At 38.5% G+C, this 23,630-nt stretch overlaps 1 protein-coding gene across 1 annotated transcript in view; it reads left to right on the top strand.

Annotated features, from left to right (window-relative positions):
• Nucleotides 1-4,895: 4,895 nt before the first annotated feature.
• The window catches only part of ADAM10 (ADAM metallopeptidase domain 10), a 173,211-nt gene continuing 154,476 nt past the window's right edge, over nucleotides 4,896-23,630 (top strand). The window contains exon 1 of the mRNA XM_069098152.1: nucleotides 4,896-5,253. Coding sequence (XP_068954253.1) covers nucleotides 5,199-5,253 — 55 coding nt within the window. The 5' untranslated portion in view covers nucleotides 4,896-5,198. The remainder of the gene's footprint in view (nucleotides 5,254-23,630) is intronic.

The following is a 23,630-nucleotide window of genomic DNA, read 5'->3' as shown; positions in this document are numbered from 1 at the left end:
TGGGATGACCTGGGGATCAAATCCAGGCTCAGATACTTAGCACCACATCCAGAAATAACTGGCAGTGTAACCTTGAGCAAGTTACTTAACCCCAATTGCTTAAAAAAAAAAGTAATTTGCCTTTCTCACACTTTACAGTACAGCCAAGTTGATCATTAGACATTTGCAATGGTGGTCCCTCATGTCTGGAATGTACTCCCAGCTCACCTCTACTTCAGTTCCACTCTTCTTTTAAGATACAGCTTATTCTCTTTCTTTTTCCTGTAATCTTTCCTGATTCTTCCCAATTGATAGTGCCATCTATCTCAAATTATCTTGCAATTAATTACTTTGTATTTATATTTAATGTATACTTTGTATTTATATTTTATATACACTTTTATGTGTCCTTATTGTCTCCCCCATTAGAATGTAAGCTCCTTCTAAGGATTGCTTTATTAATTGTATTTGTATCCCTAGTAAAGTCTCTAACAGTGCCTTTGTCATTGTCTTCATTGATGAGATAACACATCAGTTAAAGTACAAAACTACTACCTGTGATTCCCTGATAATAAGATCTATCCCAAAAATAAGCCCTCCTCTTACTGTGTAAGGTTCCTCTAAAATAAGCCCTCCCCCGAAAATAAGCCCTATTGAGATTGCTACTGTAGTGAAGGTGATCCCCTGCGCTACGAGCTGCATCCAATCAGAGCTGCAGCAGTGAGCGCGTCATCCTGTTTTTTATTGAATTCATTATTGAATAAAGGTACATTTTTTTGTTCACATTTACCTGTTTATTAAAATTGCTGTCAATGTTCATTAAAATAAGCCCTCCCCTGAAAATAAGCCCTCTGGTGTTTTTCTGTCCAAAAAAATAATAAGACAGTGTCTTATTATCGGGGAAACACGGTAGTCAGAAAAAGATATTGGTAAGTTTTATCTAGTCAATGACTGTGTAGCTGCATTTTCAAGTCATTGTGGGTCCAGATGTTTACTCTTTATTTTTGTTGTTGTTAGTCGTTTCAGTTGTGTCTGACTCTTTGTGACCCCATTTGGGGTTTTCTCCACAGATACTAGAGTGGTTTGCCATTTTCTTCTCCAACTCATTTTATAGATGGGGATACTGAGACAAACACGGTTAAGTGACTTGCCCAGGGTTATACAGCAATTAAATGTCTGAGGCCGAATTTGAACTTTTCCTGACTCCAGCTGATAGTAATGAATCCTGTTTGATTGACAGGTTTGGGTCTTCAGCACTTTAGAAGTAGTCAAGTCATTAAGATCACTAATTGATTGAAAATATTAAAAGCCATGGTATGGGATTTACAAAAAAGTAAAGTATATATAAGATCCCTGCCCTTTCGGTTTTTATAATCTAAATCAGGGATTTTTAAACCTTTTTTTTTGTCACTGAGGACTTTCTTTGATTATCTGGTAAAGTCTATGGACCCTGTCTGAAAATAGTTTTAAAAAAACTTTACAAGTGAAGGAAAACCTAAATTTCAGTTAGATATTAGTGAAAATATAAATGTAGTTTTTATCTTATCCAAGTTATCAGGCACTATGTTAAAGACATAGGTAGTTTAAGACCCTCTGCTTTAGATAGACAAAGAATAGAACAGGGAAGTATAAGAGGCCTTGGATGTCATCTCAAGCAGTCACTTTACAATTAAGGAACATGAGAACATGTTGTACTCTGGGAGTTAGTTTCCTCAGCAATCAGGACTGTTGGTAGTGAAAACATGCAGTGAACATGGTACAAAATACCTTTTTAAAAAAATACCATCTCATGAAAATAATGACTAAGAAAAATAATATAAAACTAGTGACCTGCCAATAGCAGAATTCCCATATAAAATTCAAAGAGCAGCTGTGCTTTATGGGTTGGATCCTTTTCTCATGGTAAAAAATGTTCATCATATCTTGCTACTTATGGTACTATTCATGTTTGATTAGAAATTTTCAATTAGTTTTGGGTTTCTTCAATAAAAAAGTCACAAATGATCAGTTTCCTGGCCAGAAAGTTTAAATTGCATTTACATGACCGATTAGATTTTATTCGGTTTAAAATAAGATACTTTAAACTTTTCACATGTTATGATTAAACAAACTGTAAGAAAGCTGCTTTATTATTCATAATAATAATGCAATAATAATACTCTCCTTCCTCAAATTCAACTGCTTCAGACAAAACAGATGAATGATTAATCAAAACAGATACAAGAAAGAAGTTCTAGGTTACAAAATATTTTAGAGTATATTTTTTTCTATTGAGAAACCATCTAAAAAGTGCACCCAAGTTTCAGAATCTTGGGAAATCAATTGAAAAGAGAGCAGGGAATTTCTGATTTAGGTGTTGTGGCCTATGCATAGAGCATGAAGGACTAATGCAAAAAATAGACTTTCTGGATTGAAGATCCTGAAGGACCTAAAGTGGGATGTAAAATTATTTTCACTGCCTTTGCTTCTTTTGTGGTACACAAAACCATGTTTAGACATTGTGTTTCTGTTGACTTCCAAATGAGGTAGTTTTACTGTTGGAAGGACTTTGTATTTATGTCTTGACTTGCAGTTTACTCTGAAATTTATGTCATATGGAGGACTGCTTTTGTGTTTCTGGTTGTTGCTATAAAACTTATTTACTGTACAGTATTGGTGCCAAAATTAATTTATCATTTTAATACTATGCCAATAAAACTATTCAAGGGATACTTTACAGAACTAGAAAAAAATAATAAAATCCATTTGGAAGAAAAAAAATTTAGAATACCAAAGAAAATAATGAAGAAAATATAGGAATGAAAGGGGATGAAAACTTCCAAACCTCAAACTGCATTATAAAGCAAAATCATTGAAATCATGTTGTGATGTTTAAAAACTAGAAAAGTAGATGAGTAGGACAAACTAGAGGAAAAATAATCAGAAATAACTGACATCAATAACAGTGTTTAAGCCATAAAACATCAACCACTTAGGAGAGAACTTCCTATTTGGTAAGTTCCATGAAAACTGGAAGGCAGTCTGATTTAGACCAATGTCTTATAAAAAATGAATATGTAACCTGAATGTTAAAGATGATAACCATTAAAAAAAATTAGAGAAGTAGATTATATACCATTCACAGGTATGGGTAAGGAATGAATTTTTAACCAAACAAGGGAAAGAAGCAATTATAAAAGACAAAATAGATAATTTTGATTATGTGAAATTAAAAAAAAACTTTTAGTACAAACAAAATTATTGCATCTAGGATAAGAAAGGGGGGTATTGACTGGGAAAAGATGTTCATACTAAACATGTATGATAATGCTTTGATATTTGAGCTATATAGACTAACAAATATGTTAACCCAAAGCCATTCCCCAATAGAAAAGTGGTAAAAGGACACGAATAAACAGTCCTCCAAAAAAAAATTGTAATATGAAAGATATTGAAATAACCTTGAGGTTTCACTTAACCAGTAAATTGGCAAATGTTACAAAATATGAGAATAGTCAATACTGTGATAAAGAGGATGTGGAAAGACAGGCATACTAAAGTATCGAGGGAGATGTGAATTGGTCCAACTGTTCTAGAAAGCAATTTGGATTTATGGAAACAAGTGGCTAAAATATTCATACTCTTCATCCAAGTACTCACCTACTAGGGATATAGTCCTAGGAAGTGACTGACAAAAATAAAGGGTCAGTATATACCAAAATATTTACAGCAGCACTTCTTGTGGTAGCAAAGAATTGGAAACAAAGTAGATGTCCATCTCTACTGGGGGATGGCTATTGTGGTACATAACAGGCAGCTAGGTGGCGTAGTGGGTAGAGTGCTGGACGGAGTAAGATAGGAATTTAAATCCTGCCTCAGACGCCTATTATGAGAATTTCGAGTCCTCGGTTCTTGCCTACCTCAGTTTCCTCATCTGCATAATGGGGATAATAGCAGCCACCTCTCATATTTGTTGGGAGGACAAGACAATATTTGTAAAGCGTTCTGCAATATATGCAAATGTTATTATTGTTGTTGTTACAACATGAATGTAATGAGATATTACTGTTCTTCGGGAAGCCAGGAGCAGGATGACTGCAGAGAAGCATGAAAACACATATAAGAATGGATGAAAAGTGAAGTAAGTAGGTCTAGGAAAATAATATGCATAATGACTACTATGATGTAAGTGGGAAACACAGAAACTATCAAAAAATGGAAAAATGAATGTTATTAATTTGTAAAAAAACAAGCTTGGCCCCGAAGAAGATATATGAAAAGGTATTAGCCCTTCCTTTGCAGAACTTTGCAGACCCATAGGTGTTCCTATAAAGTCAGACTTTAAAAAAAAATGTTGTTTAGTTTTGCAGAACTTTTTCTTTTTTTATTCTTTATTATAAGGATAGCTCTCTGGGAAGGGTTGGGGAAGGGATACAGTGAGAAAAAAATGTATGGATCATAATACAGCAATAAAATCTAAGCAACAAAAAAGTACGTCTACGTCACAGTCGGGAAGTGGGAAGCGGTTCTTACCGCATTCACTACAGTTCCATTTAACCAAGTCTGAATATTTGCTTTAAAAAATAAAATAAAATAAAATCAGGAGGCCTCTGTGGCTTTAAGGCGGAGGAGGGCACTCTTTCGCAGCGTGCGCCGCTCCAGAGCAATTGCTCCTGGGGGTCGGGGGAGGGACCAGCGAAGACCCTGCCTCTTTAGGGGAGGGGCTACGTCGGAGTGTGCGAACCTGGTTCAGGGTTGGGGAATAGGAAACCGCGGCGGTGGTCCGTGTAGTCAAAGAAGGAGCGCGCGTCACGAGGGGCAGCGGAGGGAGGGAGGGGAGGGACGGGTGCGGCCCCGTGGTGCCCGTTGGACGCCCGCGCATCACGTGGTGAGGAAGGAGGCGGAGGTCGAGGGCTCGGGGGGAGGGGGCAGAGGAGGGAAGCAGAGGAGGGAAAAAGGGAGGGAGGAAAGGAAAACGGAGAAGGAAGGAAACAGGGAAGGGGGGGGGGGAGGGAGGTCCCTGTTTTGGAGGTGCTGGGAGCGCTGCCGGCCGCTGAAGTAGAGCAAGAAGGAGGTGCTTGGCAGCTCCAGCGGCCGGGGGAGGGTCCCGGGTTCCCGCGGAGGCTCCGGACCAAGCCCCTTCAGTTTCTCGCTCCGGATCAATGTGCTGTTGTTAACCCGTGAGGAGGCGGCGGCGGGGCCTGGGCTAGCGGCGGCGGCGAAGGCAGCGGCGGCGGAAGATGGTGTTGCTGAGAGTGTTAATTCTGCTTCTCTCCTGGGCGGCGGGGCTCGGAGGTGAGGCACGGCGGCACCGGGGGGGTCTCCGGGCCCGCGGGCCGGGGGCTCCGGCGGCGCACCTCTTGCGCGCTGCCCTCCTCCTCCCCTTTGTCCCTCGCGCCCAGAGCCCGCGGGCTACCTCCCGTCCGGGGCGGGCCGGCGCGGCCCCCTCCGTCCTCTCCGCCTCCTGCGGCCGAGGCGGCGAGGGGAGCGCGGGTGCCCAGCCTAGTCTCTGTGGAAGAGGAGGCGGTGGGGGGGGCATCCCTTCCTCCCCCCCCCCCACCCCAGTTCTCTCTCGGGTGTGTCGGGGTGGAGGTGGGGCGTTCAGCCCGTGCCGATCGGCATCCCACCGGGGGAGTGAGGGGGCTGGCGGCTGGTGGAGGCACTTGGCTTTGCTTTTTCTGTCTCCTCGTGTGGAGGGGGGGACCCGAGGGAGGGAAACCCTCGAGAGCCCCCCTCCCGGGGAGGACTGGGAGCGCTGCCCCCACCTCTCTCTCGCGCCCTGCTTTCTTGTTTTACTCTTTCCCCTCTGCCCCAACCTTGGAGCTGTGTGTGATGTCTCTGGCTGGCGGCTTTTGGAGTCCGCCCCGCCGGCGGCCGCGGGCCGCGGAGACTGGTGGGAAGTTCAGCTGTTTGCCTGGCCTCTGTATTGTTCTGGACTTGGCGCCTAGGTCCAGACTCACCTCATTGTGCCTGGAGGCCGCACTTGGGGAGCAAAGTAACCAAGTGACATTTCTTGCCCCTTCTCTCCCCATCTCCCCCCCCCCCTTTTTTTTTTTTGCATTGAGTAACCTCGGGGTCCGGGATGATGTCTTGCTTTGGTGTGGGAGAACAGTCTTAGCCTCTAGAGAAGCATTGACCTAACAACCCAAACACACGCTGGACTTTGAGAGGACCTTGTTGGTTGTTATTTGGTCAGGCTTCTCTCCCTGAGGGGAAGAGGTTTGGTTTGGAGAAGAGTTTGTAAAGCTACTGTTTGTGTTTGGAGGCTTCTCAGTTTACTCGAACCAAAATTCTGGCTCAATCCTAGAGGGAGGGCCTCTGGATGACACAATTTGAGTAACTTCTTCTCTAGTTGTGATTGTGGACGGCAGTTTCCCAAAACTCTTAGGGTGGAGTAGGAAGATAGACATTGAATTATATTACCGTTGTTAATAGCTCGTCTAGTTATAGACCGTTTATTCCTCTTCCAAATTAGAGCTGTAATTTTAAGAACACTACATTATGGTTGTTTAGATGGGTATTGAACTGATTTTATCAGTCCTGGTGTTTGTGTGCAAAGGACTCTTTGGTCAACTTTTCCTCTCCTCCCTTGTTAAATCCTTAGCAAAGTGTGTTTACAAATATTAGATCGTTGGGACTTTTTTTCCCCCATAAATGCTTTGGTTTAATAGAGTTGACAGTGATACAAGAAATTATCTGGCATGTTGCCTCAAACATCTTGCTTATGCTTTTAGTCAGTGGAGATTTCACTTATTACTCCATAAATAACAGTGGTCAAACATTGTATCCAAGAATTGAAAGGATCTATTTTAGACCTGGATTGGGAAGGTATTTTTAGAGGCTAGAATTTTTACAATTCTTTGTTCATTTTCAGAACTGGGATTTTAGGGAAAATTATGAGTTTTAGATTAAATTTTGTTTTAAATATCTAGTGTTAAGAACTAAGTCTGATGCTAATGAAATTTAACTTGTTAGTATTAAAAATATTTCATGAAATATGAGATTATTAAGATTACTTCTTGCTCTAAAGTTGTGATTCTGCTATGATTCTAGGCAAGCCATAACTTTTTTGTTAATTTTCACAGTTTGTATTTTCGGGGAGATTGTAGGAATTATTTAATTCAATATGTAGGGTACTATGAGGCAAAAAGTAAACTGATACTTTTCCCCAAATTCCCCAAATATTAGGTACTTTTCACTTTAAAATTAGCATCAAATTAATATTTCTTGGGCAAATAATACTTTGTAGATGTATACTTTTAGAAATAATAACTTTTTAGAAGAATACTTTTTAAGTTGGTAGTGGTACAGCCTGGAGTCAGGAATACTTGAAGAAAATCTTAACTGCTTGACCCTGGGCAAGTCATTTAACCTGGGTTTGCCTCAGTTTTCTCAGCTGTATATGGAAATAATAATATCACCTACTTCCCAGGTTTGTTATGAGAATCAGAAGGGAAAATATTTGAAAAACTAAGGTGTTAAATAAATACTAGTCATTATTATTAGAATACTTTTCTGTGACATTTTAAAATAATATTTTTCAGTTTCTTATCCAAGCTAATAAAAGTCTAAAAGTGTATAATCTTTTATAACCTGTTCATATCACGTTAATATCTTATTTTAATAGCTTTTTTAAAAAGAAATCAGAATTTGTAAGTAGTGTAGTTAATGGAAAAAGTGTTTGCCTTCGAATGAGTAGAGACTTGGCAAGTAAATTGGACAGTTCCTGCTTGACTTGGGTCACTTAACTTTAATCACTGAGCTGAAGTTTTCTAATCTATTAGGGGAGAGGAGGAGGAGAGTCCTACGTGAAAAGTGCTTTGAAAATGATAATTATTTCAGCACTTCAAGGATCTCTGATTTCATCCTCCAAAAATTAGTAGGATAGCTTTTGAGTATTGAGGAGTAGTGAGAGGACTTTTTAAAAAGTGTTTTAAAATTAAAATTCTTTAAAAATTATGAACTTAAATATCAACAATGTGAGCAATTCAATACACAGACAAGAAAAGGGTTGTATATGAAGAACATGTAGTTTTTTTTTAAAGTATGTATTAGAGTAACATAATTTGTTTCCTATTTGTTTCCCCTTCTGAACTTCAACTCTCTTTTGTGTATTTTAAAATGTTCCACTAATTCTCTTTTCTTTCTTTCCTTGCATCTATATCCCTACACACCACCTCACTCTCCCTTCGTTTAACTAATGTAGTTGACAAAGCAAATAAAGTTAAACAGAACCAGTCAACACATTGTCACTGAAAACGTATGTCTCATTCTGCGCCTCTACTTCACCTTTCTGTGAAGAATTGAGAGGCTGCTCCTCATCAGTCTTAGAAAGTCCTGATTGATAAATGAATTGATCAGCATATTGAAATATTCCACAGTTTCTTTACATTACTGTGCTCATTGTGTATACATGGTTCTCTTTTACATAATTCTTCTGCTCATTTTGTTGTTCAGTCCTGTCTGATTCTTCCTGACCCTTTAGACTGTAGTGCACCAGTACTGTCCATGGGGTTTTCTTGGCAAAGATACTGGAATAGTTTGCCATTTCCATCTCAGGATTAAGGCAAAGGAGAGGCTAAGTGACTTCCCTAGTCATAGAGTTATTAAGTGTCTGATAACTTGGGTCTTCCTGACTCTAATTCTCTATTCACTGGGCCATCTAGCTGCTCCCTCTAGAGGCTCATTTTAATTTGCATCAAGTCCTGTCAGTCTTAACAGGTTTCTCTGAATCTGTCATTTCTTAGAGTACTCTAATATCTCCTTGCTTTCATTGTACCACAGTTTGCTCAGCCATTCCCAAATTTATGGGCTCCCACTTTGTTTCTGTTTTTTTGATACAACAAAAAGTGCTACTATATTATGAAATATTATGAAAATAATGAGTCTTTTCCCTTTGTCTTTGACTTCTTTGGGATATATGTCTAAGAGTGTTATCACCATGTCAAAGGGTATATAGAGTGTAATTACTACTTGAATATGTTTCCAAATTGCTTTTCAGAATAGTTGGACCAATTCACAGCTCCACCGACAGTGCCTTTTTTTTTCCAATTCATTAAAAAAAATTTAATTAATTTTAGTTTTCAACATTGATTTCCACCAGACTGAGTTACAAGTTTTCTCCCCGTCCTTCCCCTAAACCCCACCCCAAGATAGCAAGCTGTATCAGCAATGCCATATTCACAATGCCTATGGAGATTACAGATATGCTGATATAATTATCCATCACAAAATACCTCATGCTTGTCATATAAGGGAATAAGCTGGAAAATTTATTAAGATACCAAAAGACTAAGTCCCCAAACCAGAAAGTGAAAGCCATCAGAGTAGTTATGACATTGGCACAGGTAGATAAAGTAGAAAGCACCCACATTTTCAAGCCTTTAAAACAGAACAGGCTACCTCAGGCAAAGGTCCTCCTCTCCCCACGCACAGCAACCACCCAGCGTCCTGGAAGCGCACTCCCAGCAGCTCCGGCCCCTGGCAGTCCTCAGCAGGAGTCCTTAGCAGAAAGTCCTTAGCAGTCCTAACTCAAAAAGGGCTTCGCGCTGCCGCTGCCTCTGCTACTGCTGCGGCCACCACCGCCAGCCACCACAGGAACGCTAGCTTGGCTTTCACTTTCTCTGGCTTTCGCTTTCGCTTGCTCCGCCCCTTCCTGCTACGTCAGCACGTCCAATGGGGCATGGAAGATCTTTAAATCCCATAACCCTTACACAAGCCTACTGAATATCCCTTCTCCCAATCCAACAGTGCATTATTAGTGTGCCTCTCTGTGCACAACTATTCAAGAAATTGTCTTCCTATTTTGGTCATCTTTCCCAATAAGATGAGTATGAGATAAGTTGAGTTGTTTTAAGTGTGAGTTGTTTTAATTTGCATTGTGATTTGTTGTATTTTTTAATATGATTGTTGATAGCTTGCATTTTCTTCATTTAAAATCTGCTTCTTCCATCCTTTGCTTATTTATTGGGAAATACCACTTGTTTTTATATTTTTATCAATTTTCTTGGATATCAGACCTTTATCCCAGAAATTTGTTATAAAGACTCCTCCCCATTGCTGTTTTTCTTCTAGTTCTCTCTGAATTGTTTGTACAAAAACTTTGTATAAAAAGTTTGTGCAAAACTTTTCAATTTTATGTAATCAAAATTATCTCTTTTATTTTCTGTGATTAGCTTTATACTTTGCTTAATTACTAATTCTTTGGGGGAGGGGGTTTTGGGGTGTGGAGCAGACTTATTATCCTGCAACCAGTCTGGTATTGTTCATATCTGCACTTCTACAGGCATGGAGTCTGTTCTAGTTTACTTGGACTTGCCAGAGCTTTTACTGTACTGGCTTAGTTTTTGAAAACCAACTATGATTTCTACTATCTTATAGGCTTATCCCACTAAATGATAATTAGCAATTCTTCTGCCTCCACCCAAACCCCTGGAGTTCTTTGGGAAAAAGAAAGAGAGAAGTTTATAGTATCATAAAGGTTAATCTTTCTGAAGCCTAGCCTTTGTAGCTGTCCTCAGACTGACAGATTCCATAGGACTCCTTTGGCTGAACAAACCTTTATTTGCAGAAACCCCCTGTAACATCTTCCACATGATCTTTTGTTTTCCTTTGTCTGGTACTACAATAAAAAGTACTTGGGGTTATTCTGATTAGAAATATATTCAGGAAGAATTTTGGGAATAATGTGTGTAACCATTTTATACATAGATTTTTTTGTGATTTATAGGGTCTTTATGGCAATTCAACGTCTTATTAAATGCCTACTATTTATTAGGTACAAATGCAAAAAATAAAAGACTTTGCTCTCGAGTATTCATTCTTCTTTGTTTCTAAAGCACGTATACAGATAAGATATATATTACAAAATAAGAGTAGGGCGAGGAGAACAGTAGGAACGGGATCATAAATGGTGGATCAGGAAGTAGCACTTGAGCTGAGCTTTAAAGAAAGTTGTTTGGGGATTCTGAGAGGCAAAGATGAGGAGGTGTGCCAAGGCAGGAATAGGGTAGATTGAAAGCTGAGACTGGGGACCAGTTATTAGGCCTATTTGGTTAGAGCATAGAATGCATAAAGAAGAGTAGTATGGAAAGTTAGGAAGCCAGATTTTAGAGGACTTTAAATACTAGGTTGAGGAGTTTGTTTTTTATCCTAGAGAGAGAATAAGAAGTCAATAAAGATTTTTGAGTTAGGAATTACATGGTCAGGCCTACATTTTGGAAATACTAACTTGATATTACTATTTGAAATATTGATATTGAGAATATTTAATGTTAATATTTTGATGCATGACATTGATATATGGGATATTAATTTGAAAGAATTTTTTTATTTGCTTAGATTTCCAAAGTTTTTGGGGCGGTGGTTAATTGCTATGGTGATATTTTGGTATGCTGATTTCATATTTAAAATCACTGTTTAAAAGTTGTCTTCCTCTGTGTTTAGAAACTCAGCTCTGTGTTCTGCTTTGGTAGTTTACTTATTCTAAAGACTGCACTGTATTTAATTTTTGTTCTTTAGGCTTTGCAGCAGCTTTTGGTCTTGAGAAAATTCTGATCCCTCTCTCCTTTCCATGAGTATGCTCAGGCTTCAGAAGAGGCTTGCCTCTAGTGTCTTTCGATGTGGAAAGAAGGTATGGATTGACCCCGATGAGACCAATGAAATTGCCAGTGCTAATTCCCATCAGCAGATCCAGAAGCGATTAAAGATGGGCTTATCATCTGGAAGCCCATTACTGTGCGGTCTCCATGCCATCTGCCGAAAAAATACTCTGGCTCCACGGAAGGGCAGGCACATGGGTATTGATAAGAAAAAGGGTACTGCCAATGCTTGTATGCCTGAGAAGGTGACCTGGATGAGGAGAATGAGGGTTCTGCGCTGTCTGCTTTGAAGGTATTGTGAATCCAAAAAGATTGACCCCTACATGTACCACAGCCTGTACCTGAAGGTGAAAGGAAATGTGCACAAGAATAAGCAAATCCTGATGGAGCACATTCATAAACTGAAGGCAGACAAGGCCCAGAAGAAGCTCTTGGCTGACCAGGCTGAAACTCGCAGGTCTAAGACTAAGGAAGCATGAAAGTTTCTGGAAGAGCATCTGCAGGCTAAGAAAGAGGAGATCATCAAGACTTTGTCCAAAGAGGAGACTAAAATGTAATCCTCCCCTATCTCCTCTGTACATAGTACCCTTCTATTTGGCTTATGCAATAAAAATGGGCAACTGTAAAAAAAAAAAAAAAAAGGTTCTGATCTTTTTTTTTTTTTTTTGAAGCAATTGGGGTTAAGTAACTTGCTCAAGGTTACACAGCTAGTTTTTTTGTGTGGGTGCTAAGTATTTGAGGCCGGAACTGATCCCAGGTTTCCTGACTCCGGGGCTGGAGCTCTTACTGCACTACCTGGCTGCTCCTAAGGTTCTGATCTTGAAGACCCGGTTGTTCCACACTTAATTCAGTTTGCCGGAGGAATTGGAGGGGATAGACCTGGTTCCTTCCCTCCTCTCCCCTCCCCTTTCTCTCCCTTTCCCCTTCCCTTTCCTTTTGTTTTTTGGAGGGCAATTGGGGTTAAGTGACTAGCCCAAGGTCACATGGCTAGTTTTTGTGTCATATTTCCTTCCATCTTATTTCACCCTTGTTCTGTTTTCTCTCACCTTTTACCCAGTCCCTCCTCAAAAATGTTTTTGCTTCTGACTACCACCTCAATCTACCCTCCCATCTCCTTTCCCTCCTACTTTCCTGTAGGGTAAGATAGATTTCTATACCTCAGACAGGCTATCCAAACCCAGGTCCTCCTGACTCCAGGGCCAGTGCTCTATTCACTGTATCACCTAGCCGCCTCAACTTGGTTTCTTTTCAACAGCTGATAGGCAACCTGGTTATCGAACTTAATTGTGAAGAGTGTTCTCTTATTTCAGGCTGTCTCTACTCCTGAAATGGTCAGTGTGGTATAATGGATAGAGAGCTGTCTTCTAAGTTAGCATGACGTAGGTTCAAGTCTCCCCACTGAAAATACTGTACTGGCTAGGCAATTCTTTTAAGACTTAAAAAAAAAAATTGTGAGGGCCATTTAGTGTTCTGCTTTTTCCTAAAGAAAGAAAAATAAGAATAATTTCATTTATTTGCCATTATAGAGGAATGAAGTTGTAGTGTCATAATATGTTTTTTTTTTTTAAATTTTAAATTTTTTGCTTTTTGGAGGGCAGTTGGGGTTAAGTGACTTTGCCTAAGGTCACATGGCTAGTTTTTGTGTTGTGTCTGAGACTGGATTTGAACTCAGGTTCTCCTGACTCCAGGGCCGGTGCTGTATTCACTGTGCCACCCCTAATGTCATAATATTTGAATGTGGGAGAGGGACCTTAGAGGTCATCTGAACCAATCTCATATAGTAGATGAGGAAACTGAGGCCCAGAGAATTTAGATGACTTGCCTAATATAAAAACAATTAATAGGAGAGTAAGGATTCACATTTTTGCCTTCTGACTTAAAATCCACTGATCATTCTATTACCTAAGTCTGGGAGTCTTGTATGTCTGGCATTGGTACAGCAGTATATTATTGCCACCATGTCTTCTTTTCCTTATGGCTCCTGGGGAGGAGAGAAAGATGACTTGCAGTCTTGTTAGCTGAAATGTTGAGAATATTCTCAGCACACTACTTCTCTCTGGCAGGGATTATAAAATTTTGAAAAATTAAAAGTATCTCCTCTATCAAGAAGTGGTTGGAGATCTTTATGGTTGTAAAGTAGATGATGATAAAGCTATTAACAATACATATACAGTATCCTTGGACATTTTCTGGGTAAAACTATTAGTGGTACTTAATTTATCATTTCTATGTCTTAAGGACCATTCTCTTCTGCTTCTATAATGCTTTGGTGATCTCAGGCCCTGTGGATTCAATTATCATCTCCATATAGATAATCCTCAGATCTGTTTATCCAACCCTAATTTTTCTCCTGATCTCTAATCTTGCATCTCCATAAAATGTGTGTTTCAGCTTATTAGATATCTGGAACTGGAAGTTCTTTAGATTTCTTAAACTCAAAATGTCCAAAACTGAACTCACTTATCTTTTCTCCCAAATCCTGCCCTCTTCCTAAATTTCCTAGAGGAATGGGTACTTCCATTCTCTCAGTCACCCAGGCTCCCACTTAGCTATTATTCTCTATTCCTCACTTTCTCAACCTTTATATCCAATCTATTCTACCTAGGGCTTTTAAAGCCTTTAATAACCTGTCTCCTTTCAACCTTTCCAAGGACTTTGCCCCTTTCTCTTTTGCCACTGTGGTACAGGCCCTCATCACCTCTTGCAAGCCACCATCACCTCATCATCTATTGCAGTAGCCTGCCTCAAGTCTTTTCCTACTTGAGACCATTTTCCACTTAGCTGTCATAGTGATCTTCCTAAAGTACGAGTGTAGCTATGTCACAACCCAAGTGCCCTCTCCCTATCCCCATTTAGCAAATTTCAGTGGCTTCTCATCACCTCCAGAATCAGTATAAAGTCCTATTTTGATTTTAAGCCCTTTATATGAATTGATCCCTTCTTACCTTTCCAATCTTATATACCCTATCTCCCCTACATGTACTCTTCGATTCAGTGATATCGACTTTCTTAGCTGTTCCTCACGTAAGATTCTCCATCCCCACTTCTGCATTCTCATGGGCTATTCTTTATGCCTGGAACACTCCCTTCTCTTTTTCTTATGTGTTCCTTTAAGTCTCAGTTTAAATCCCGCCATCTGTTTCTTGGTTTTCCCTGTCCCCCTTAATACTAGTGCTTTCTGTAAGTTGGTTATCCCTATTTATCTTGTCTATATCTTGCTTGCACATATTTGTTTGCATATTGTGCCCCCCCATTAGATTGTGAGCTCCTTGAAAACAGGAACTTTTTTTGTATATTCCTATATTGCTTAGCACAATGACTGACATGTAGTAGCAAATTTAGTAAATGCTTTGTTATCTTCTGTTAGCAGTGATCTTTTTAAAATTTTGAAATATTTTTATCTGAACTTCAACCACCAAAAAAACAGCATATTCACTTTCACAGTAGAACCCAAGATGATTATGAAACTGAATCTCTGTGTCACACTATTTGCTTTAAAAAAACAACATATAATTCTACACATTATTTACAGAACTGACCTATTTGTGTGTGCTTCTTTTTGAGTTTTCTTCCGTCTTCTGTGCACTTAAAAAATGTTTCAGTGGCCCTCTTTTTGTCAGGGAGGAGCATCACTACAGCCACGTTATCCATATCTGTTAATCCCTTAACTCCATAACTAAGAGAAAGCATAGTCAAGCAAAATTAATCCATACAATGTCCGCATCCAAAAATACATCTCTGCACCTCTGTCCATGAATTTTGTTAGGTAGTAGAGTAACATGCTTCATCATAGGTCCTCTGTAATCATGACTGGTTAGCATTTTCATCATTTTAAAGTCTTTAATAGTTTTTATTTACAGTGTTGTGGTCCTATGTACAAATTGTTCAGTTGACTTTGCATCAGTTCATGGTACTCAGGATTTCTAAAATTATCTGTTTGTCACTTCTTATGGTATAATAATATTCCATTAGTTCAGTCAAATGTACAGTTAGTTCAGCCATTCCCCAGTTGTCTTAAGAGGTAATCTAAGGGGGATAGCTAGGTGGTGCAGTGAGAAGAGCACTGGCCCTGGAGTCAGGAGGACCCCAGTTCTAATTTAACCTCAAGACACAACACCTACTAGCTGTGTGACCTTGGGCAAGTCACTTAACCTTAGTTGTCCTGCTTTTCCCCCTCCAAAAAGACAAAACAACAACAGAGGCAGTCTAGGGTGCTCCCTTAGCTTGCATTTCTTTTCTCCCTTCCCCTCTACCCCTTTTAATCCTATTTTCCCGATCAGGAAGAAGTTTGTTTTGCTTATGACTGCACCCTGTTCTTTCCCCCCTTCCTCCCCTCCAATCCCTGTTTGTTCCTCTGTTGAGTTTGATGTTTTTATATCCCCAAATGTATTTCATGTATGTTGACTCATCCTTTGTTTTGAGTAAAATTGAAGTTCATCTGATGCCCACACTCCCTATCCCTTCCTCCATGTTTTCCTTTATCTTTTTCTTATTCAGACTGTCAGAATAGAACTATTTCTTCCCCATCACCCTTGAATTTTTCTTAACTCCCTCAGTACCCTTTGAAGACCTTCATGTTCTAAAGGGTCACTTGTTTCTTCTTTTCCATTAAAATGTTAACACTACATCATATGACTCCTAATACCTGAAGTAAATTTACCTCTCTAGATTTCTCTGGATTCTTGTGTTTGTATTTAACTCTATTCTTTTTTCCCCCTGCTTTGCTTTATTTAGTATTTTTCCCCCAATTACGTATAAAAACAGTTTTTAATGTTCATTTAAAAAATTTTGAATTCCAAATTCTCTCCCTCCTCCCCACCCCCCTTATTGAGAAGGCAAGCAATTTGATATAGGTTATAATGAGGTATGGGCTCAACATTTCCATATTATCATATTATAAAAGAAAACATAGACCAAATCCCCCCCCCCCCAAGAAAAATAAAGTAAAAAAAAATTGCTTTGATTGATACTCAGATCCCATCAGTGTTTTCTGTGGGTATAGGTAGCATTTTTCATCATACGTTTTTCCACAATTGTCTTGTATCATTGTATTGCTAAAAATAGCTAAGTCATTAATAGTTGATCATCTCACAGTATTGCTGTTACTGTTTATAATGTTCTGGTTCTGCACACTTCACTTTGTATTAGTTCATGTAAGTCTTTCTGAGAATATCTTGCTCATCATTTCTTATAGCAGAATAGTATTCCATCGCAATCATATACCACAACTTGTTCAGCCATTCCCCACTTGATGGGCATCCCCTCAATTTCCAATTCTTTGCCACCAGAAAAGAGCTGCTATAAATATTTTTGTACATATAGGTTATTTTCCTTTTTTTTCTTAGTCTCTTTTGGGGTACAAACCTAGTGAGTGGTATTGTGAAATCAAAGGGTATATATGCAGCATTTTATAGCCCTTTGGGAATAGTTCCAAATTGTTCTGCATAATGGTTGAGTCAGTTCACAGTTCCAGCAGCAATACATTAGTGTCGCAGTTTTTCCACGTCCCTTCCAGTATTTTTCATTTTTCTTTTCTATCCTATTAACCAGTCTGATAGATTTAAGGTAGTACCTCAGAATTGTTTTAACTTGAATTTTTCCAATCAGTGATTTAAAGCAATAGGATTATAGATAGCTTGGATTACTTCTGGAAACTAACTTCATATCTTTTGATCATTCATCAGGTGGGAGATACAGGTGGGAGATAGTTCTTAATTTTTTATAAATTTGACTCAGTTCTCTGTGTATTTGAGAAATGAGGCCTTTATCAGAGAAACTTTCTTCAAAATTTTTTTTCAGTTATTATTGCTAATTATATTTCCCTCCATCTTATTTTGCTCTTGTTTATTCTGTTTTCTCTCACCTTTTACCCAGTCCCTCAAAAATGTTTTGCTTCTGACTACCACCTCAATCTACCCTCCTATCTCCTTTCCCTCTTACTTTCCTATAGGATAGATTTCTATACCCAGTTGGTAGTGTATTATTCCCTCTTTGAACCAGTTTCAGTGAGAGTAAGGCTCAAGTGTTCCCTGCCACTTCTACCATCTTCCCCTCCATTGTAAAAGCTCTTTTTTGTCTCTTTTGTGTGAGGTGATTTCCCAGTGCATTCCTCCTCACCCCTTAATTTTATTTTTTTAGACATCCTCTCATCATTCATTTCACACCTTTGCACTCCATGTATGTACTCTTTCTAACTACCCTAATAATGAGAAAGTTCTTATGAGATAAAGGTATCATCTTCTGAAGTAGGAATGTAAAGAGTTGAATCATATTAAATGCCTTATGATTTCCCTTTCCTGTTTACCTTCTTATGCTTCTTGAGTCTTATATTTGAAAGTCAGGTTTTCTGTTAAGCTCTGATCTTTAAATCAGGAATGCTTGAAAGTCTGCTGTTTTCATTGAATGTCCAGTTTTTGGCCTGAAGGATTATATTTGATCTTGCTGGGTAGGTGATTCTTAGTTGTAATCCTGGCTTCTTTACCCTCCAGAATATCAAATAACAAGATTCTTTAATGTAGAAGGTGCTGAATCTTATCTCATCTTGACTGTAACTCTACAATACTTGAACTGCTTCTTTTTGGTTGCTTTGCAGTATTTCCTCCTTGCCCTGCGAGTGCTGGAATTTGACTATGATATTCTCGGGAGTTTTAATTTTGGGATCTCTTTGAAGAGGTGATCAGTGGAATTTTTCAATTTTTATGTTATCCTCTGGTTTTAGACAATCAGGGCAATTTTCTTTAATAATTTCTAGAAAGATGCTACCTAGGCTCTTTTCCTTGATTGTTGCTTTTAGGTAGTCCAATAATTTTAAAATGATCTCTCCTGGATCTGTTTTCCAGGTTGGTTGTTTTTCCATTGAGATATTTCACATTGTCTTTTATTTTTTCATTTTTTTTTATTATTCTTTTTTTTGGAGGGCAATTGGGGTTAAGTGACTTGCCCAAGGTCACAGGGCTATTTTTGTATGTGTGTGTGTATGTGTTTGTGTGTTAAGTATCTGAGGCCAGATTTGAACTCAGATCCTCCTGACTACAGGACCAATGTCCTATTCACTGTACCACCTAGCTGCCCCTCTATTTTTTCATTCTTTTGATTTGATGTTATTGTTTCTTGACATCTCATAAAATGATCTTTTGTACTTCCTTTTCTACTTGGACAATTCTACTTTTTAGGGAGTTCTTCTCTTCACTTAATTTTTGTATATGTTTTTCCATTTGGCCAATTCTGTTCTTCAAGGCATTCTTCTAGTTGGATATTTGTATCTCTTTTACCATTTGGCCTATTCTGTTTTTTAAGGTACTATTTTCTTCATTATTTTTTGTGCTTTCTTTACCAATCTGTTGACTCTTTTTCACGATGTTACTGCATCACTCTCATTTCTTTTCCAGTTTTTTTCTGCCTCTCTTATTTGATTTTTAAAATCCTTTTTGAACTCTTCCATGTCCTGAGACCAATTCATAATTTTTTTTGAGGCTTTTTGGAGGTTTTTTTTTGGAGTTTTGACTTTATTGTCTTTTTCTGAGTGTGTTTTATTCCTCGTTGTCACCATAACTTCCTATAGTCAGAATTTTTTTCTCATTTGCTATTTTTTCCAGACTATTTCTTGATTCTTTACTAATGTGGGATTCTGCTTTCAGGATGGATAGGGCTCTTTCCCAAGCTTCAGGGATTTTGTGCAGCTATGTTCAGAGATACTTCTAGGGACTTGTGACTCTGCAGCTCTTCCAAGGTGGTACTGTCTAAGGAGAGGTGTGTTTACTACTCTCCTGGCCTGTGCTATGGTCTGTAAGCAACCACAGGCATTCTTTTCTGCTCTGGAACTGTGAGGCAGGTCCCCACTTTATTGTGACCACAAGCTCTGGTGTGTTAGGGCGCCTCACCCTGGGACCACCACCCAGGGCTGCAACCCAATCCCATTATGGGCAAAGCAACAGAGTCCTACCCCCATTGCCAGCAAAGAGGCCCCATGTTCTGTTCAGTGATTCCCTTACCATCTCTGTGTTTGGGAGCCCTGGAAGCAGCTGCTACGTGATTCATTCACTCCCAAGACCTCTTCCTGGTTTACTGGAACCTGGCCTGCACTCCACTCTCACCGTGGTGCAATTAGACCTTTCCTGCTGACTTTTGAAGTTGTCTTGGGTTGGAAAATTTTTTTAAACCTGATGTTTTGTAGGTTTTGCTATTCCAGAATTTGTTTTGAGGCATTATTTAAAGTTGTTCGGGGGATTTTGGGGAGAGCTCACATGAGTCCCTGACTTTTCTCCACCATCTTGGCTTCCACCAATTCTGTTCTTTTCATTAGAGGTACTTGAAAGTCCTCTGTTGCATAGAAGTCAGTTTTTTCCCCATATAGGATTATACTTATACTTCATAGGGTATAATTCTTGGTTGTAAACTTGTATCTTTTGAAAACTAAATTCTTAATTCTCCTCTAGTTTTTAGTAGAACCTTCTAGGTCTTGTGTGATCCAGAGTATAGTTCCTTGATCCTGGAATTATTTATTTCTGGTTGTTTTCAGTTTTTTTTCCCTCTGATGTAGGAATTCTGAATTTTGACTATCACATTTCTGGGACTTTCCAGGAGATAATTAATGGATTTTTTCTATCTTCACTTTATCATCTCAATGTTTCTAATATGTCTAGGCAGTTTTCATTATGATTTCTTGAAATATAGTATCCAGGTTTTTTGTTTAGTCATAAACATTACCTCTATTCCTAGATCTGACCTGTAATTTCTACCATGTTCCACTGATTAGTTTATTATGTCAGCATTTATATTTAAATCATGTACTGATTTTGAGTTTATCATGGGAATAGAGTGTGAGATATTAGTTTATACCTAGTTACTGCCAGACTACTTTTTAGTTTTAGGTTTTTTTTTTGCTTTTTGGAAGGCAATTGGGGTTAAGTGACTTGCCCAAGCTCACATGGCTAGTTTTTTTGTGTTAAGTGTCTGAGGCCAGATTTGAACTCAGGACCTCCTGACACCAGGGCTGGTGCTCTATTCACTGCACCACCTAGCCACCCCTACTTTTTAGTTTTCTAAACAGCTTTTGTTGAATATTGAATTCTTGCCTTAATAGTTGGTATCTTTGCTTTTTATCAGACATTAGGTTAATGTGCTCATTGGCTTCCATTTTTGTGAGCCTAATCTGTTCTATTGATCAGCCTCTTTATTTCTTACCCAATGGGTATTGTTTTGACAAATACAGCTTTATAATAGTTTGAGATCTAGTATGGCTAGGTCCCTTTTCTTTCCTTTTTTCCCCCCATCAATTTCCTTGATATTTTTGACATTTTGATCCTCGAGGTAGAGAGGGAATAAAAATATACAAAGTTCCTATGATATGCCAGGCATTTTATTTAGTGCTTTTTATAGATATCATCTCATTTGGGATTCACAATCCTGTGGGGTGGGCACATTTTACAGACAGGGAAATTGAGGCAGAGATTTAGTAAAACATTTAGTAAGTGTTTGAGGCTGGATTTGAATTGAGGTCTTCCTTGACCCCAGGCCTAGTGTTCTATCTACTGCTCTACTTACCTGCCTCCAGATGAATTTTATCATTTTTTTAATCTGTAAAGTAATTTTTTGGTAGTTTGATGGGTGTGGCACTGAATAAGTAAATTAATTTAGATAGTATTATTTTTATTGTATTGGCTCAGCCTACCCATGAGCAATTAATATTTTTCCAGTTGTCTAGATCTGGCTTATTTGTATGAGCAGTATTTTGTAATTGTGTTCATATAATGTTGGTATGCGTTTTGACAGGCACAAGTGTTTTATATTTTCTGTAGTTAACCTATATGGAATTTCTATACCTCTTCCTGCTAGATTTTGTTGGTAAGATACAGAAATGCTGATGGTTTCTGTGGGTTTATTGTATATTTTGCAACTTTGCTGATTTTGTTTTGATTTCATTATATCATTTCCAAAAAGTAATAGTTGTGTTCCCCTCTTTGCTTATGCTTATTCCTTCCTTTTTTTCCTTGTCTTGTTCTTAACAGCTAGCATTTCTAGTAGTGTTGAATGGTTATGGTAATAATGGATATCCTTAACCCCTGAGTTTACTGGAAAAGTTTCTAGCTTTTATCACCGTTACAGACAAGGCTTGCTCTTGCTTTTAGATCAGTGCTACTTGTTTGAAAGAAACTGTTATTCCTGTGCTTTCTAGTGTTTTTACCAGGAATGAGTATGATGTATTGTCAAAAGCTCTTTTCTCTATTTATTGAAATTACATGATTTTTGTTGGGTTTAAACACTAACAGTTATGTTTATAGTTTTCTTAACATTGAACCATCCATGCATTCTGAAAGAATCAAACCAACTCCATCTTGTGAACAGCATCCATTTTGTGACTTAAAGTTATATATTCCTGTACAAGCCTTGCTCATATGATTACCACAAAATGTTCTGCTTGGTATACCTTGTGATGAGTACCCTCTGGTTTTTGTCATGCTTTGGCCAATCAGAAAGAAGAAATGCCCTTGTTGGTCAAGATTATTTAATTCTATTTGTTCCATGAGAACTAACTACATGACTAAAAGTAAGTCAGTAATTTGGTGTCCTTGTACCTCCTGAGGGTTATTGGATCTGATTTATTTGTTATTCAACAGCATGCCTTGCTAATAAATTGATATGCTTGAATTTAATTGCCTCAGTCCTTATCCATTTCACTAGTGATGGTGAGCCAGCCAGGGGACTGAGAGAGAGACCCTTGGCCCCCAAGGTAGCCTCTTAGACAAATTCCCTAGAACACAGAGAGACTTTGCTGTGGAGGATTGTACTGAAGGTTGGACCTCTTCCCAACCTCAATCTCAGATTCTTCCAAGCCAAGGAAAATATCTATGTATGAGCCCCCTACATTTGTAGGGAGGCATCTGCAGGAAGTGCCTTTAAGGGAATTATGGAATCTGGTAGTATTTTTTTTTTCATATTTTGAGGTCAGTACAAGTTCCCAGCTCAATCCAGAATGACAAAAAGTGAACTAGTATATGAAATTTGGTCTAAAACTACAAGGGATTCATCTGATAAATTATTCTGAATTGTAAGAGATTCAGGTGATAAATTATTCTGGCTTAAATTTGGCACATTAAAAATGGTATATTAGAGAAATTGAAATTGTCCACTGAAGAACTCCACCCCCTACCAAATGAACTTGGTTTTGCTGGAATGCCCTGTCTAAAGGGTCATCCACCCACCCCCCCGCGCTCTTTAAAGGGCCTGTGAAAGATTTTGGCATTGCTTTTAGAAAATTGTGCACACTGACTTTTTGATTAAACTTGCACTGGAGGATAAGGCAAAGCTTTTTTAGTAAGTACATTTGTGTTTGTGTCTTATTGTGTTGCCCATGTTTCTGTAAATGTTGTTAACTTCTTCCTCTGACCTGATTAGCCATAGGAAAGAGAATGTATTTTTCTGAGGAACTTTCAGAGTGAAAGTCTTTCTCTCTCTCTCTCTCTGCTTTTCTACCTTTGACCAATCTAGAGGGCAGATGAGATGCAGATAAGAAGGAAGGGAATCTTTGTTTCCAGTTTTGTAGAAATTTGTTATTGTAAGCTAATTAGAGACTAAATTTGTGACTGAAATCTAGTTTCTCTTCTGCAAATTTCCAAATTGTGGTTTGAATGCTTTCATAAATGGTGAGCTGTTTGAAGTGCCACTCTGTAGAATTTGTTTTAAGGAAAAAGAAGAAATAAAACTGTGAAATTTGCATTGAAACTGTCTTGAGAAAAGAGAAAAGTTTTTTAATCAGGGAGCAACTTAAAAGTAAGTAGGATCTAATTTGGAAGAATGTTTTGTGTTTTCTTCTGGCCTATATAGCAGAACTTAATTGTTCAGGTGAGCTAGAAGCACTGTGACACTTGTACTTAAATTGTAAAGGGAAAAGTTCAGTGGAATGAAGATTAATTCTTTAGGTAGTCTGGGATATGATTAGGAAATAAAGATTAGGGAAATTAAACAAGTTTCTAGAAGTAGAATATGAAAGAAGCAAGACAGGTGAAGTTAAGAAGTTGTGGTTTAGGTGGCACAGTGAGTGAATAGAGCACAGGCCCTGGAGTCAGGAGGACC

Source organism: Petaurus breviceps, unplaced genomic scaffold (assembly GCF_028583685.1).
Source record: "Petaurus breviceps papuanus isolate PSGF00001 unplaced genomic scaffold, PetGlider_PUasm1.0 37, whole genome shotgun sequence".
Lineage (NCBI taxonomy): Eukaryota > Metazoa > Chordata > Mammalia > Diprotodontia > Petauridae > Petaurus > Petaurus breviceps.
This window is presented reverse-complemented; position numbering and strand designations above follow the sequence as displayed.